The 16,059-nt window shown below is 41.7% G+C and overlaps 1 protein-coding gene and 2 long non-coding RNA genes across 3 annotated transcripts in view; 2 read left to right on the top strand and 1 right to left on the bottom strand.

The window, feature by feature from the left end:
• The first annotated feature begins 1,254 nt into the window (after nt 1-1,254).
• The window catches only part of LOC126384742 (NXPE family member 3-like), a 105,454-nt gene continuing 90,649 nt past the window's right edge, over nt 1,255-16,059 (top strand). The window contains exon 1 of the mRNA XM_050036002.1: nt 1,255-1,680. Within this exon, the coding sequence (XP_049891959.1) occupies nt 1,504-1,680 (177 nt within the window). The 5' untranslated portion in view covers nt 1,255-1,503. The remainder of the gene's footprint in view (nt 1,681-16,059) is intronic.
• Nucleotides 10,172-12,248, top strand: LOC126384749 (uncharacterized). Its single transcript, XR_007569339.1, has 3 exons — nt 10,172-10,295; nt 11,756-11,861; nt 12,114-12,248. It is a non-coding gene; the product is annotated as an uncharacterized LOC126384749 (long non-coding RNA).
• LOC126384750 (uncharacterized) lies at nt 12,253-13,765 on the bottom strand. The gene is made up of 3 exons (XR_007569340.1): nt 13,470-13,765; nt 12,953-13,138; nt 12,253-12,373 (listed from the first exon to the last, which is right to left on the bottom strand). It is a non-coding gene; the product is annotated as an uncharacterized LOC126384750 (long non-coding RNA).

Here is a 16,059-nt window from a genome sequence, read left to right as displayed (position 1 = left end):
GTGTCTCACAGCTGTGAAAAGCTTCCTCTGTCATATCAAACCACCAGGTGTCAAACAGCCTCTCTAGTGCTTCTGGGCCAATGACATATACATTTAAGTAAACAGGGCCTTGCAGCATCCATAAAGAAACCTATAGGCCCGTTTCCACTGAAGAAGTTCCTGGTAGTATTTGGGGGGCAGGAACTACTACAGGAACGTCCTCTCGTTTGGCCCTCTCAACCGCCGTGTCTCCCCTGAGAGAGCGGAGTAGGAGGAAGGTTCCTGTAAAGTTACCGGGCTCTGGATGTGACCTAATCGTTGCGCGACCATTTTGACTGGGGCGACGTAGTGGCGTAGGGACATAGTTAGCTGTTAGCCGTTAGCGGTGTTTGTATTAACTCAATAACTCAAACGGTCCATGAAAAAAATATTTTTTCCAGCGGATGTCTTAGTTACAACATGATTGAGCTAACTGGAGTAGTTTCATGTCGTATCCGACAACGGGAGGCTTTTAACAGATGACGTCCTGATGTTAGCTTTGCTGCTGCTGTTAGCTGTCCCTGTCAGCTGCAGCCACTGATGCTTTCTAGACATCGTGATTTCCCAAAACTGAATAAATACCACACATAGCAACACAAAACTGCTTTGCTAGCTCAATCATGTTGTAACTAAGATATCCGCTGGAAAAAATATTTTTTTCACGGACCGTATATTGAGTTACTGAATTATTACAGACACTGCTAACGGCTAACAGCTAACGGTTAGTCCAGCTAATCTACAATAACCATAGTAATTATAAAATGTCACGTCCCGCCTTGAGTATATCCAGTCAGCACCAAGTAATCCCCAAGCCCCAGCCAGGAGTCTCTGGGGCCGTTCTGAGTACCTACTCCGAGGCAGGGACTTGTTTAGCCCCTGTAAAAGTTCGGAACTCTGTCCTTCAGGGGTGGTTCCTGCGGTGGAGACACACACCAACGGCCCCAGCCCCGTAAAATTAACCCAAAGTTCCTGTGGTGGAAACAGGCCTTTTGAATTTGAATTTAAAAAATCAGGTTCTTGACTTGTGCAAAACAGATTGAGTATCTTTAACTTCTCCCATGAGCAGATGTTAACAGCAGCTATCAATCTCCCCAAAATACTCATAGTCTTACCTCTTGGCCCTTTTGTCTTATTTTGTACATTTCCTTTCAGCACATTTGTTTGATGCATCTAAAAGTCACTATCTCTCTTTTGATCCCCTGCCACTTTCAGCATAAAGTCCACCATCCTAAACAATCCATCATCAATGTATCAACAGTTTCCACTGACCCAGACAAGCGTCATAGCTTCTGCACCTTCCAGCCACACTCCCGTGAGGACGCTCTGAAAGAACGCCTCCTACTAGACTCCATTGCTTGGCCTGAAACTCCACTTTTGCCATCTCCTGTTTCCCTGGAGAATACCAGTGATCCAGCTCACAGCACCTTCACCATTCTCCCAAGGAGGGGAGGAGGACAGTGGCATGTAGGGGATCAGCTGGAGGTCATGATAACAATGTCTGACTTTCAGGACCGTTCCAAGGAGTATGGGGGGGACTTCTTACTCGCCCGCTTGCACAACCTGAAGCTTGGTGCAGGTGTAGCTGGGCAAGTGGTGGATCATCTCAATGGGAGTTACTCTGCTGTGTTCTCTTTACTCTGGGAAGGAGACGCGCAGGTTGAGGTGATGCTCAAAACTTTTAACTCATGTTAACTGTGGTTGTTCTGTAGATGTTTAATCCATCTTCTAAATGACTGTTCACTAAGCTCGTCCCCCTTTGTTACTGTTGCTACGCCTGTAAACCGTGCGCACAACACATGTGCAGTTAGTAATAACAGTGGCAGATTTATCACTCAAATTTTTTTTGTCATTTTAGAAACAATGGTACTTTTCCATTTCATACAAAGCCAAGGTCTCATTTCCAGCAACTGATTGTAGATTTTTAGGCAAAAACTGTGGTTCTCTATCCTACCAGGTGACGCTGGTTCACTCTAGTGAGGCTATCACAGTGCTGAGCAGGGTGACCAGAGAACATCCTGACAGGGTTACCTTCAGCAGCCTCTTCCGCTCTGGCTCACGCTCTGAAACTACCCTCTGTAACGTCTGCCTACGTCCAACCCAGAAACCTCTTTGCAACTACACTGACCTCCGTACAGGTGAGCCTTGGTTCTGCTACAAGCCAAAGAAGCTGAGCTGTGATGACAGAATCAGCCACTCCAGGGAAATATACAGACCAAACCTCAAGGAAGACGAGAGGAAGCTCTTTCAAAGGTGAGGGAGAAGAGAGACAGGACTGGCATTTTTCATGACTTCTAATGAATACACACATCCAGTGTTATCTATGTGTCCTCTTGGTGAGAAGTTTCAAACTACAGACAGTAAAGATTGAATCGAAAGATTTTTACTGTTTAAGATGATACAAATCAACATAATCAATCTTATTCACACTACCTGACTTTCCCTAAGAAAACTGGATAGTCCAGTGGCCTATTTACAGCGGATGTGGAGCAGCATTTATTTGGACTTGTGTTAACAGTCAAATGTAAATCCAGTACACATCTGATTTTTTTTTAATTTATTTATTTTTTTTGTTCCACAAACAAAAAGAGCTATCAACAAAAATATATTCCATGACCGAAAAGGAGCAGGAAGAAGAAAATCTTATTTTACCTGCCCCTCCCTCAAGACAAAAATAAACAATAGAAACAGATGGTCTGCCCGATTACAGTTACTCTGTAGTCAATATAACATTAAATTGAAAAGGAAACAGAAATAAATTATCTGTCTCAACACTCATATACAATATAGAAACCTAACTATCAAGTTCATACAATGCAACTATTCTTTCTTTAAACTTTTTTTTAAACTGAAATATGTTCAACAGCCCTTTAAATCACACTGTAAGGAATTCCACAACTTCACCCCAGCAACAGAAATACACATCTGCTTTAAAGTTGTTCGTGCAAATTGGTGCTTAAAATTAAATTTCCTGCGATGATCTTCATTATCAGAACTAAAAATAAACAAATTTTGCAAATTTTCTGGTAATACTTTACATCTTGCCCTGAACAGGACTGTGAGTGTCTGTAGTTTAACCAAATCCTCAAGTTTCAATAATCTTGATTCAATAAATAACCTGTTGGTATGTTCTCTATAACCCACATTATGAATAACACTCACTGCTCTTTTCTGTAGTAAAAATAAAGGATTCATGTTGGTAGAGTATGTATTACCCCAGACTGCAGAACAGTAACTTAAATAAGGCAAAATTAGTGAGCAATATAAAATCCTCATTGCTTTATAATTTAACGCATACTTAGCCTTATTCAGAACAAAAATATTCTTGCACACCTTTGATTTTACCTGAGCTATATGAGCTTTCCATGTCAATTTATCATCAATGATCACACCTAATAACCTAAATTCTGACACTCTGTCAATTAAAACTCCTTCTAAAGAAAGTGATACATTAGCGTCCTTTCTTTGATGGCCAAAAATCATAAACTTCGTTTTGTTCAAATTTAGAGACAACTTATTTTCATCAAACCATTTTTTTCAGTTTCACCATTTCCTTTTCTATACCTTATGTTAGACTTTTTAAATCATCACCTGAACAAAAAAAAGTTGTCATCTGCAAACAACACAAACTGTAGTGATTTTGACACTTCACATATCATTAATATATAAATTGAAAAGTTTAGGCCGCAAGACTGAACCCTGTGGGACTCCACAATCAATGTTCATATGATCAAATCTATTACCAGAAAAGTGCACATATTGCTTTCTATTATCTAAATAGCTTTGTACCCAGTTTAAAACCACGCCCCTCACCCCATATGAATATAGTTTTGAAATAAGAATTTTATGTTCAATGGTATCAAACGCTTTTTTTTTTTTTTTTTTGTTAAATCAATAAAAACCCCAAATGTGTGTTTCTTGCTTTCTATTGCTGTGGTAATTTCTTCTGTTTACTTCATTAGAGCAAAGCTTGTGGACCGGTTTATTCGAAAACTACGGAAGACGAGAACGGCCACGTATTTCTTTCTTTTTTTTGTGCACTGTTATCTCATGATAACGACTTGTTATTATTATTATTATTACTTATTATCTCGATATGACAAAGATTGTTATCTCGTGATAACAAATTATTTATTTCGTTATCTCGACATAACAAAGATTGTTTTCTCGTGATAATTGTCAAGTCTGATGTTTGCGCACTGGTTAATGTGATCATCTTGATTTCAGCCTACAAGAGCTGCCGTGGTCCTGCTAGATGCCTCCTACTGCTGCTGTTATCATTAGTCACACTTCTACTGTTATTATACACATATGATTATTGTCACATACCGTATATTTCCAAATAGCCGCCGGGCACCTAATAGCCGCCGGGGGTTTGACCCCATTTTGGGTATTAAACGCCGGGGCGAATAATCACCGGGGTGATTATTTCCTCATTCAGGGAGAGAGCAGCTCGCGAGGGCTGCTCTCTCCCTGCCTGCAGGGCTGTCCCTCCTTGAGGGACTGTTTGCGCTTTTACGCACGGGTCAATGGTGAAATGGCACATCATGCTACGGACGGACGGACAGACAGCCACGTATCTAAAACAGGTAATACATCTGGGGTCCGTTTCACAAAGCAGGTTCAACAAACTCTGAGTCTAATCCTGAACTCTGAGTTGATCTACTCTGAGATAGGAAACTCTGAGTTTCCGGTTCCAGAACAGCTGATTTGAATCAGTTTAATCAACTCGGAGTAGTTTCACCTGGAGTTAAGCGTGTGCACCACGACTATAAAAAGCCAGCATCAACGGCGCCCCGATTCGACGAGTCACCATGGCAACAGGGAAGAGGAGGGCTGCGTTTTTCACCCCACTAGAATTAGAAATCTTAATGCGCTCACACGGTGAGTTTGCACACGTTTTCAAAAAGAAGTGCAACACCGCTGCAGCTGCAAAAGAGAGGGAGACGGCGTTGGAGAACATTGCTGCTCGGGTCAGTGCGTAAGTTTAAATGTAGTCCTTTGCAATCACAATAATATTACAGGGGAAAACTGCTTGAATGGTAGCCTATTAATTTATTTCATTTAGGTGCAATCCCGCGGGGGAGAAGTGCACTTAGCAGCAGCTTAGGATGAAATATAAAAACATTGTTCAAACAGGTAAGACCTGTTACGCATGTGGGTGTAGGTGATCACGGATATTTGATGTGGGAAAGATGTAGCCAGATGTATTACCTGTTTAAGATACGTGGCTGTCTGTCCGTCCGTCTGTCCGTAGCACGAGTCATGTGCGCCACTTCACCACCGACCCGCGCGTAAAAGCGCAAACAGTCCCTCAAGGAGGGACAGCCCTACAGGCAGGGAGAGAGCAGCTCTCGCAAGCTGCTCTCTCCCTGCCTGCAAGGCTGTCCCTCCTTGAGGCAATGAATGAGGAAATAATCGCCCCGGCGTTTAATCGCCCCGGCGTTTAATACCCAAAATGGGGTCAAACCCCCGGCGGCTATTAGGTGCCCGGCGGCTATTTGCCACCGGGCGACTATTTGGAAATATACGGTATGTGACAATAATCATATGTGTATAATAACAGTAGAAGTGTTACCAATGATAACAGCAGCAGTAGGAGGCATCTAGCAGGACCACGGCGGCTCTTGTAGGCTGAAATCAAGACGATCACATTAACCAGTGCGCAATCATCAGACTTGACAATTATCACGGGAAAACAATCTTTGTTATATCAAGATAACGAAATAATAAGTCGTTATCACGAGATAACAGTGCACACACAAAAAAATACATGGCCGTTCTCGTCTTCCGTAGAAAACCAAATTGACTCTCACTTAACAATTGATTTTTTTTCAATAAGATAATCCAATTTAATTTCTCCAGCACTTTAGAAAATGGTGACAATAATGATACTGGTCTATAATTAGTGAAACTATGTTTATCTCCTGCTTTAAAGAGTGGAATTACTTTTGCAATTTTCATTCTATTTGGAAAAATACCTGTACAAAAGGAAAGATTAAAAATGTAAGTTAAAGGTTTAATTATGCAGTCGTTTTTTTTAACAATGATCATGTCAATCCCATCACTTCCAAAGTCTTATTTTTAAATTTCATCACAATAGAAATTATTTCACTCTCATTCACTTCTCCAAGAAATATAGATTGCAATACTTTACTTTCCCCATTCCAGCCACCTCCTGCTTGTCCATTATTATGTTGTTTAATAGTTTTCGCAAGATTCGGCCCAACATTTACAAAAGAATTAAAGGATAACTTTGGTATTTTTCAACCTGGGCCCTATTTCCCCATGTGTATGTGTGCGTATGATTCATAGGTACAACTCGTTTTAAAATTGGTTCAGTATTGAGGGAGGCGGATGCAGCCGGCAGCCGCGAAACGAGCTAAAACGGTAGATATGGGGGCAAATGTGTCCCGTATAAGTTTGCGCATTAAAAGTGCTTTTTTCCACCACTGACCGGTTCAGATCGCCAGTGCTATCTCTGTAAACAGCATACTAAGCGTTTCCCTTACCCTTCACTTCCTCTGGGTCTCTGACGTCATCTCGCAAACCTTCCGCAGCGTCTTTGGGATTGTCAAACACCTTGAACTTCCCATCTCGGTGATATACTTTTAGTCTCGCTGGAACAAGTATACAGGACTTGATCTTCCTCTCCTGTAATTGTTTTCTCACCTGTCTGTATTCTGCACGCTCCTGAAACACCCGAGTTGTAAAGTCCTCATCAAAATAAATCCTGCGGTCTTTCACGCAGATGTCCTTCTTGGACCAGGCAGCTTGGAGCACCATTTGCTTCATGCTGTAGTTTTGGAAACGGACAATAATTGATCTGAGCCGCTCATTTGGGACCGGTCCTGTGTGCGCGCTCGATATGGATGACTTCATTAATATCCAGTTTCTCCTGTATTATAGTCTGCACAAACTCAACAGTGTTGTTTCCCTCACTTCTTTCAGGTAAGGCGTAGATTCTGAGATTATTCCTTCGATCACGTCCTTCTAGATCCTCACATTTCAATTTGTTTCTGTACATGTAGGCTGTGGATAAGCACCTGAGCTCTATTGGTCTCCGCCAAATCCACCGGCAAATATCTGGCTTAGTTGCTAAATGCCCCGCCATGCAGCTAGCAATCTGCTAGTTGCTAACTTTGTCTGTTGTATAGTGGTAGATCCTGCAGACTTGGGTAATTAGAGATTTCTTTGATAAAAACGCTCCTTGCTACCTAATAAAACATGTCAATGAGAGCTGTCATACTCAACCAAAAAGTAAAGTAGTAGGCTGTAAAATACAACAACAACAATAAGCTAAAAGATGCTATAACATTCTGAAGTGCTGAGCTCCAAACTCAGGTGATTATTATTTATACATTATTAGGCCCATAGAGCAAGCACACTAGACTTCTCCCGCCGAGCTGGCTACATCTGGTTTAGTGATCTGCTGACTTAATTTGTGATAAATTATTTTATTGTGCGGCTCTTTGTGTTTGTTATCAGGCTGAATGGTTCCAATTTTGACAGTGAATCAAGTTGTTTCATGGGGTTCAAAAAATGTTTCCACAGATATACAGACATCTTTCACCCAGTAAGTCAGAAGACTATGAAGTTGTAATTCCACTGTTTGGCCACTACAAAACTTTAATTCAAAGCCTGGCACACTTTCCAATGGCCTGGTTCATCACTGTAAGCAACACCTTGCAGAGTACACAGTCAGTGGACTCAATGTTACTATGAAAATATTAATTATTGCAGGTTTAAAGGTTCTGTATACATGTATTAATCGTTGTATTGCCAATGGGTGCACAGAGTGTAATGTAAGCGAAGAACTGAGACCTTTTCTGACTTTGGTTGCCGATAAACAACATATGAACTTTTTTCTATGTAAGGGACTCTTTCTTGGAAAACCCAAAGGATATGTTGTTTATGTGCACTCCTGAGTGCCTTACCCTTACTTCAGCTCCTCTACAGTGCTGACCATGTGCAACGCTATCTAATTAGCATAGAAATGGAGTCCACTTACATCAACAGGTGACTGGCACCCACCACAACACACAAGCAGTGTATCTACACACAAGCAGTAAATCTGTTATATATATTTTGCAGTGGTGGCCTGGAGACAGACCCTCAGTTAGCAGCTGTAGACACTTGTATTCAGCCAGCGCAAGACCCTGCGCTGGTCCCAGACCACCCCATTTCGCCACCAGAAACTTTCTGTTCCTGCCTTTACAGAGGCTGTGTCTTTTGTTTTTCCATCCCACTTCAGATGAAACCAGATCCACTTACACATTACATACGTGGGCTGCTAAACATCAAGGTTGCCAGCCTTATGCTGTGGCGCTCAGCAAGTCAGGTGGAGGTTTAAAGAGGCATCTATGACTGGGCACCCTGTGAAATGGGAGAGCTTGAGTTCATCCCTGCTCATTACTAACGGTTGCTGGCTGAATTTGAGTTACTACAGCTGTTAAAGGGAACCACTGCAGATTTTCAACCAGGTCTGTCATTGCAGTGTAGAGCTCCCTGCTTATCCACCAACCTGGAGGATGAGCAGGGAGCTGACGGCATTGTGGTGGTACAGGAGGAAGTGAAACATTCTACATTCTGTCCATCTGCACACACTGACCACACTGCCATGACAAAAATGGTTTAAAATAAGTTTCCCTCTGACTACTCATCTATTTTCCAAGCTACTGTAGTTGTCATATTTTGCAGAGAGGAATCTCCAGTGTCTGTAGAAAGTTGAATTCAGCTAGTGCAAACCTGAGGGCTGGGGTCTGATCAGACCGCACCCTACCGGATCAGCAAACTCTCCAGCTTTGTAGTTTCCAAGCAGCAGTGAGTGAGATGGAGGGAACGTGGGGTGAGCTAGCTAGCTTGCTAGCAGCAGTCTCTTTCAGTGGTGCTGGATAGCAGTAAGGTGTCGACCAACCATTGGGTCTGGCAACCCACTTTTGTCATGCAGAAGTAGGTGTGCTTTCATCTAAGGTGGGTTGGAAAAGCCACAGGTCAGCGTGCCAATCCACCGTGACCTCTGTCTGGCGGTGGGGTTTGTGCCGGCTGAATTCGACTTGCTACAGCTGCTGACTGAAGATCCCTCTCCGGAGCTACCATCTGCTCTTCTCCTGGCAAGGTAGTCTCTGAAGTAGTTTTCTAAAAGTTAGATACACAGCCTTTCACTCAAAATGGATTTTAGAGGCTGACTTTTGTGAAATATGGCATGAGCCAGGGTTTTCCATCCTATGAAGGTGGCTGTCTTTTAACCCGGCTATGTCATCATGGTGCAGGCATTCCTCTCACACCTTAATTGAAGCAGCAGTGCTGTTTTTTAATGTAATACTTTCTTTAATATTATTTAAAGGTGGAAATAGGTGGCAGGGATCGATCATTTTTAAAAGTCAAACAACGCACTGAACAAGGGATTTGACTCATTTCATGGGAACGCATAAAGAGCCTGAAGAGGAATGCCTGTGTTAACAGAGCAAGTTGATAACAACCTTTGTGGTACTGGTTTTCTCTGACTGAGGCTTTAGGGTTTGTCGAGCTCAGGCAAAGGAAGCCAAAACATATCAAGTGACAAGTGCTTGATTTTTCTAGATTTAACTTCATAAAATGATTCAAAGTGTTTGTCCTGCTTTCTTTTGTTAATGTGTGAGTGAGAGTTTTTTTTATTATGTGTGCTTCTTTTCAGTGGTGTCAACATGAAAGTCCTCATTCAGGCTTCAGGACCTGACAGTGTCAGCATATTGCCAAAAGAGGAAGGTAAAGCATGATTTAATGCCACCGCTACCTGTAATGATAATAATTCAAAACTGAATGTGACAGATGAAAGTAAAACAGGTAGGAAAAAATATTCTACTTACTTCTGGGTAGTGTTCTCCTGTAGAAAAAATGTATTCAGGCTAATTTAAAGAAGTCCTATTATGCTCAAAAATGGAATAGATTTCGGTGCTTTAATGTTCAAAAAAGACATTATTTCTTATACTGCTAATTGCTGCAGCACCTCTGTCTGAAAGACTGTTTGGGCTTATGTCCCACCTCCCCAGCAGCCCAGTCTGCTGTGATTGGTCAGCTTGCTCAGTCTGTTGGGATTGGTGAAACACTTAGAGCGTGTATCGGAAATGTCACACCCCTTACCTTATCTGATTTCACCACCGGAGGCTGCCGCTTTCAGCAAGCAGTGGCTAAGCTAACGACGGCGGCTGATCACCCTCATCAATTTGAGTGAAGAAACACGAGCCAATAGACTACGGACCATCTTCGCAACAAAGACTGGAGCAGGACGTGTCACAGTGGTAAGTTTTTATGTTGTAGCTGTCTTATATTTCAGATGTAACATAATTGTAATTTATCACAGTGACAACTGTATATCCGTTGACTGACTGAAGTTGTAAACATCTGCTGCAGAGTACAAAAGGTCTCTAACAATATAGTCAGTTACTACATAATGTGGAAACACCATCAGCAGCACTCAGCTGTTATATGATGTGGTTTTAAGCACAACTCCTTTTTTGTTAATCTAAGCAGTCTTATCTATGATCAGACCTATGTAGCTTGTATTGGGTTATAATACCAAAGTAATTATCAATTCTGCTACAAACACATTCCCTGTTAAAACCACAATAGTTTTAACCCATGAATTCATCAATTTTACCACAGCAGATTGAGATGACAGATTTCTGTATTATACAAAAACAAATGAATAGAAATAACTGGTTACATTCAGACTGGTCCATACCCATTGGTAGCTTTGTCACCTTCTACCTATGCCAATCCTCAATGCCTGTGTGCAGTTTCATATAGACTGACCACGTCAGTGAGTAGAAAAACGTGGGACAGACAGAATGACACACTGACAGTTTCCGTGATTATGTACAGCATACCATACCATGACTTAGTCATACCCAAAATTAGAAAAAACCCAACAAAATTCGGCCACAGGGGGAGCCACAGTGATCGGTTGCATTTTAGCCATTTTTAAGCCCTTTTCTGTTGTTATAGCGCCACCCAGTTGCCAGTTAGAGTTAAATTTCTCCAGTCACCTTGAGGCGTCCTGTTCTACATATCTACCAAGTTTAGTAAAAATTGATATGGCGGTTAGGCCTAGATAAGAAACCCTTGAGATGTTATACACCTTTATGTGATGAGCCACGCCCTCCGCAATATTCATTGCCTTATAGAAGCTCAGTTTTGGTAAGTTTTCCAACTTTTGCCATGAGGGAACTTATATAACGGGAAGTTATGGGTTCTTGAGGCAATTTGTTCCTCACGAGGAGAGGCATCTCTGTGCAAAGTTTCATGTCTCTATGACATACGGGGCATGAGATATGCCCATTCAAAGTTTGCAATTTCAACCACTGTGCCAAATTTCACATGGACTGACCAAGTCAGTGAGGAGAAAAACATGGAACAGACACACACACACACACACACACACACACACACACACACACACACACACACACCAACAGACAGAGTTTTTGTCATTATATAGTAAGATATCTTAGCTGTCATGTTTACTGAAACCATTCTACTAAAATGTAGCTGCATTTTATAATCCTCTTCACCTTGTGTTTGTAATCTACAGTATGTAAAATGTATCACACTTTCACCACATCATTTATATGAAATCAAAATTTTCACAGTAAAACACATGTTGCTTCCTGGATCAGTATTTATTCTATGCAGTGATGTTGTCTCCTGAGTCTTTACTTGCTTATAGAACAGTTTGCCTTGTGTCTTTTTTACCTATTAGGTTTTGGGGTAATGGACCAGGTTCCAGTTCATCCAACATGTTTGATACACCATCCGTATGACTGTTTGAATCCATATACCCCACAGTACATCCACAACATTTACAGGTATGACTATGGACCCCTGAGGCATAGAGCTGAAGAAGAGAACGCTTTTATGACATGTAATGAGATACAACTGTGTTAACTCAATTCTGAACACTTAGGTTTTGTTATACCAAAAAAAAACACTTATAAAGAAATGACATAAGTCTTTTGTCCATAGCACTTTATTTTTAGCAAATGTAAAAAATGACAACTACAAGAAACTCAGTAAATAATATACAACAACACTAATAGTGTCCAATTCTTTCCATTCAGGCGTCCATCCCGTCCTGTGTTGTACTCAAGATATGCCAAGAGTTTCCTGATCAGGCTGGACACTGCCATGGCCTCGTGCTGCCCCTTGGCTGAAGTGAGAGACGTGTAAAGCAACCACTTCGTCCTTTTAGTGTCCCCCATACTGGGATGCCAGGTCCTTTGGCATGGGGATTTTTTGTATCTCCTCAGCAAATGGCACTGGGTTCTCAAACACCTCCACAAAGACGAGTCTCATCAGGTCATCTACAGTCTGTAAAATACTGAATTTAAATATTGATTTTTCTTATGTTTTTATATTAAGGGCTTCCCTGAATCCTTGTATTGTTGCCATATCTATTTCATATCTTAAATCTCATGTTATTATTTTGGTAATAAAAATAAAATTATTTACAAATTACTGTATGTAGGGTCTGTTTTTACAGCCTTTGCTGAGGGTAAAACTAAACTAAAAGAATACAGTTTTGCTTTATTTTTCCAACATAAAAAAACCCTGCTAATAGGTCATTGTAGCATATACAAAAAATATGAACCTTATGAATGAGTCGCTAGTGTTACATGTTGGGTCATGGGGGTCTACAAGCTCTGCTTAAGTTTCTCCCTCTTTCTCATCCACCTCAACATGAGGTCTCGTACTTTGTTTGAAACCTATGTCCTTTATAGGTGTTTGTGACAGCTGAAAGTCCAAATGAAAGAAAATATGTGTCTGTTTGTGTGTATATATTTCTGAAGCAGAAATATATATATCCTGAGGCTTTTGGGAAACAGCATTGCAGGACTGTAAAATATTTCCATATAGTATATCTCAAACACAAAACACATAGAATGTCTGTGTTACTTACCTTTGCTTCTCTGGCTGCTCTCTAAGAGTAGCCCTGTACAGCTGTGTGCTGATGGATACCATCTTTTGAGATGCCACAGACTGTGTGCCCACTGAGACGGTTTGTGAGGGTCTGTTTGGCAGCCTACATCCTGGAATCTGGATGGAGTGGAGAGGTGTTGGGCACCAGGGCCCTGCTGGATGTACTCTCAAAGACAAAGCAAAAGTTAGTAGTTAGTTAGCTGCTTAGATCGGGCATCACACATGGAAATTAAGAAACTTTTAATATGGACAAACATCCATGGCTCTGTTAGATTCTCCACAATTCAGTCGTTACCAGTAACTTACTATAAGCTGAGTAGCAAGATCATTTTAAAACAATAAGTTTGGTTAGCCAATTAGCCAAGGCCTACAGCCAAGCACTGGGTGTACAGCCCAACGTTAGCTCCTACAGCCATCTACTCCACATTTCAACACTCCGTAGCAGCTTCCTAGTTTGTTTTTACACAACAAATTCACAACTCCTAAAGTATACTTACAGGTTGTGATCCTGAATCTCCAGATTTGCCAACAAAGTGGGAACTGCCCCATCTTTCAAGAGTAACTGCTGTGAAAATCCAGCAGTAATCTGTTTGCAGTTTGTGAAGCAGTCCTTAGGAAAATAGAGGGAACACAGTAAAATGTCTGGGTTGTATTGCTGATGAATGTATCGAAAAATAAATTCCAACCACTTATTCTTCGTCCCTTCTTCCTTTGGCAGTCCAAACAAGGTTAATTTGAGGTCACACTTAAAAAAAGCAGTGTCTCCTAGACATGGCGTCTCCTCAACAGCTCAAACTCTTTGCAGCCTCCGCTCCAGCTCTGCTCGGAGCAGGTTTGTTTGGGGGTGCGGCTCAGTGGCCTGTAGGCGGGCGTTGTGTGCATAGATAATGTATCACATAGTGATGCAACGAAGTTACGGAAGTAAAGGCAGGAATGCAGACGAGCCGTTTCAGGCAGCTGAGGATCTGTGTGTCTGTGGGGAGACAGAACTCCCTTTAGACTGGACTTTGGTCTTTTTTCTACTTAGCAGACCTCATAAAGGTATAGAAATGCTATATAACACCCTCAAGAAGAGGGAAAACCCCAAAAAGCATAATAGGTCCTCTTTAAGAAGAGCCCCAGGGGCATGGGCCCCAGGTTAAGTTTATTACAGGGCACCGGGGCCCTATTTCAGAAAGCAGGCTTAACAAACTCTGAGCCAAATCCCGATCTCTGGGTTAAATGAGCCTGAGCTGGGAAACTCTGATTTTTCGGTTCCAAAACAGCCGATCAGAATTAACTCATTCCACTCTGAGTATGTTCCGCCTGAGGGAAGCGCGTATACACCGAGCACCAAAAGACTATCAGTGGAGTGCAGATGACATCATACTCAGCGTCAGAAAACAGAAAGCCACTTGTTTCTTCCCAACTGAATCAGAGATTTTAATGACCGTGAATGAAGACATGAAAAGAAAAAAAAATCGATTACCTCAGCTGCAGCTGAACAGCATGAGGTGTGATGGAAAAGACTGCAGAGCGTGTTCATAGGTAATGTGAAGTGATATTATGTAATGCAATACATTAATGCGTCTAATATACAGAAAATATATCAACATTTTTATATCTTAACACTTAATATATTTTAATACAATTAGCTATATCCTCTTATTCAGCTGTAATCTGATGGGGCCAAAACACACTGGGCAGAAGTTCAAAATCAAACACAAAAGTATTGTACAGACTGGTAAAAATTTTGCTTATACTTATGTCATTCTGTCAGTATTAGGCTGAGGTTAATTAAATTGCTGAATTGCTGTGAAAAGACTTCCTATTCACGTAATCTCTTTTAGTCTCAGATGGAGCTATTATGGGATGCTGAGTCCCATAAATGAGCCAATTACACTGCGGAATCTTTGAATATATGAAAAGTATTCATGAATCATTGCAATATATGTCCACGTAGATTCATTTCTTATTAACACTGACAAAACTGCAGTTCTGTGGAATTCCTCTTTTTTAAAGATTATTTTTTGGGCTTTTATGCCTTTAATGGTGGGACAGCATAATATTAGGGGGGAGAGAGAGAGGGAGGGAACAACACGCAGTAGAAGGCTGCAGGCTGGGTTTGAACCCGCAGTTGCTGCAACAAGGACTGAGCGTCCGATCACGGGACGTCCACTCCATCCACTAAGCCACTGATGCCACGTGGCACTTATTTTGATAACTGATTCTGATTTATGCCCAGGGCAAACTATAAAAATGGGCAAAAGTCTTTTCAGAGCCAGAGTCACTTTTCTTACAGCCCAACAAACTGCTGTTTTGCTGATGTGTTCAGTGTGTCACAGCCCGGCTCTGAAGCAGCGACAAAGATGGGAGACGAGACGAGTTTTACCATGCAAAAAATAATGTATTTATTTACAAAAATAATCAAACTAAGGTAAACGTGAAAGTCAGTAATCAGTAGTGTCAGCATGGGTGGATGTGTGGAAATGTATGGAGAAAACAACAAAACAAACAGCAGCAGCAGCAGCCCGCTGCTCTGACCAGACCAGCAAGAGGGAGATGACAGGCAGGAAGGGAGCTTTTAAGAGCCCACACAGGTGTGGCTCATCAGGCTGATCAAGCTGGTGATACCCTCCGCCCTGCTTCTTGCAAGAGAGAAAACACAGCAGAAAAGGGCAGGGACAACTAGTGGAGCGTAGGGGTCGTCACACCCCCTCCCCATAAAAATGGGGTTCCCACTGGAACACCGAACGGGCACAACTACACTCCAAACACCAAAAAACATACAACAAACATTACATGTACGTGAATTCTTATCAACTTTAAACAAATTCCATACTGACCAATTTCATCGCCTCCCCCAGTCAGCCAACCAACCCCCACTCTGCAACTCAGCAACTCCGGCACCTGGAGAAGCATTTAAGAGTAACAGCAAGGAGGAAAGACCTCGATGCCAGTAAATGGCACAGAAGTCAGTAAGAGCAAGGCGCTCTGGATAAAGCATCAGCCACAATGTTATCAGTTCCTTTTATGTGGCGGATATCTAAACAGTAAGGTTGCAAAAACAAAACCCATCGCATCAATCTGCGGTTCGGACACTGTAAA

This window comes from Epinephelus moara, chromosome 23 (genome assembly GCF_006386435.1).
Source record: "Epinephelus moara isolate mb chromosome 23, YSFRI_EMoa_1.0, whole genome shotgun sequence".
Lineage (NCBI taxonomy): Eukaryota > Metazoa > Chordata > Actinopteri > Perciformes > Serranidae > Epinephelus > Epinephelus moara.
Note: the sequence above shows the minus strand (reverse complement) of the source record. Positions and strands in the feature narration are given on the sequence as shown.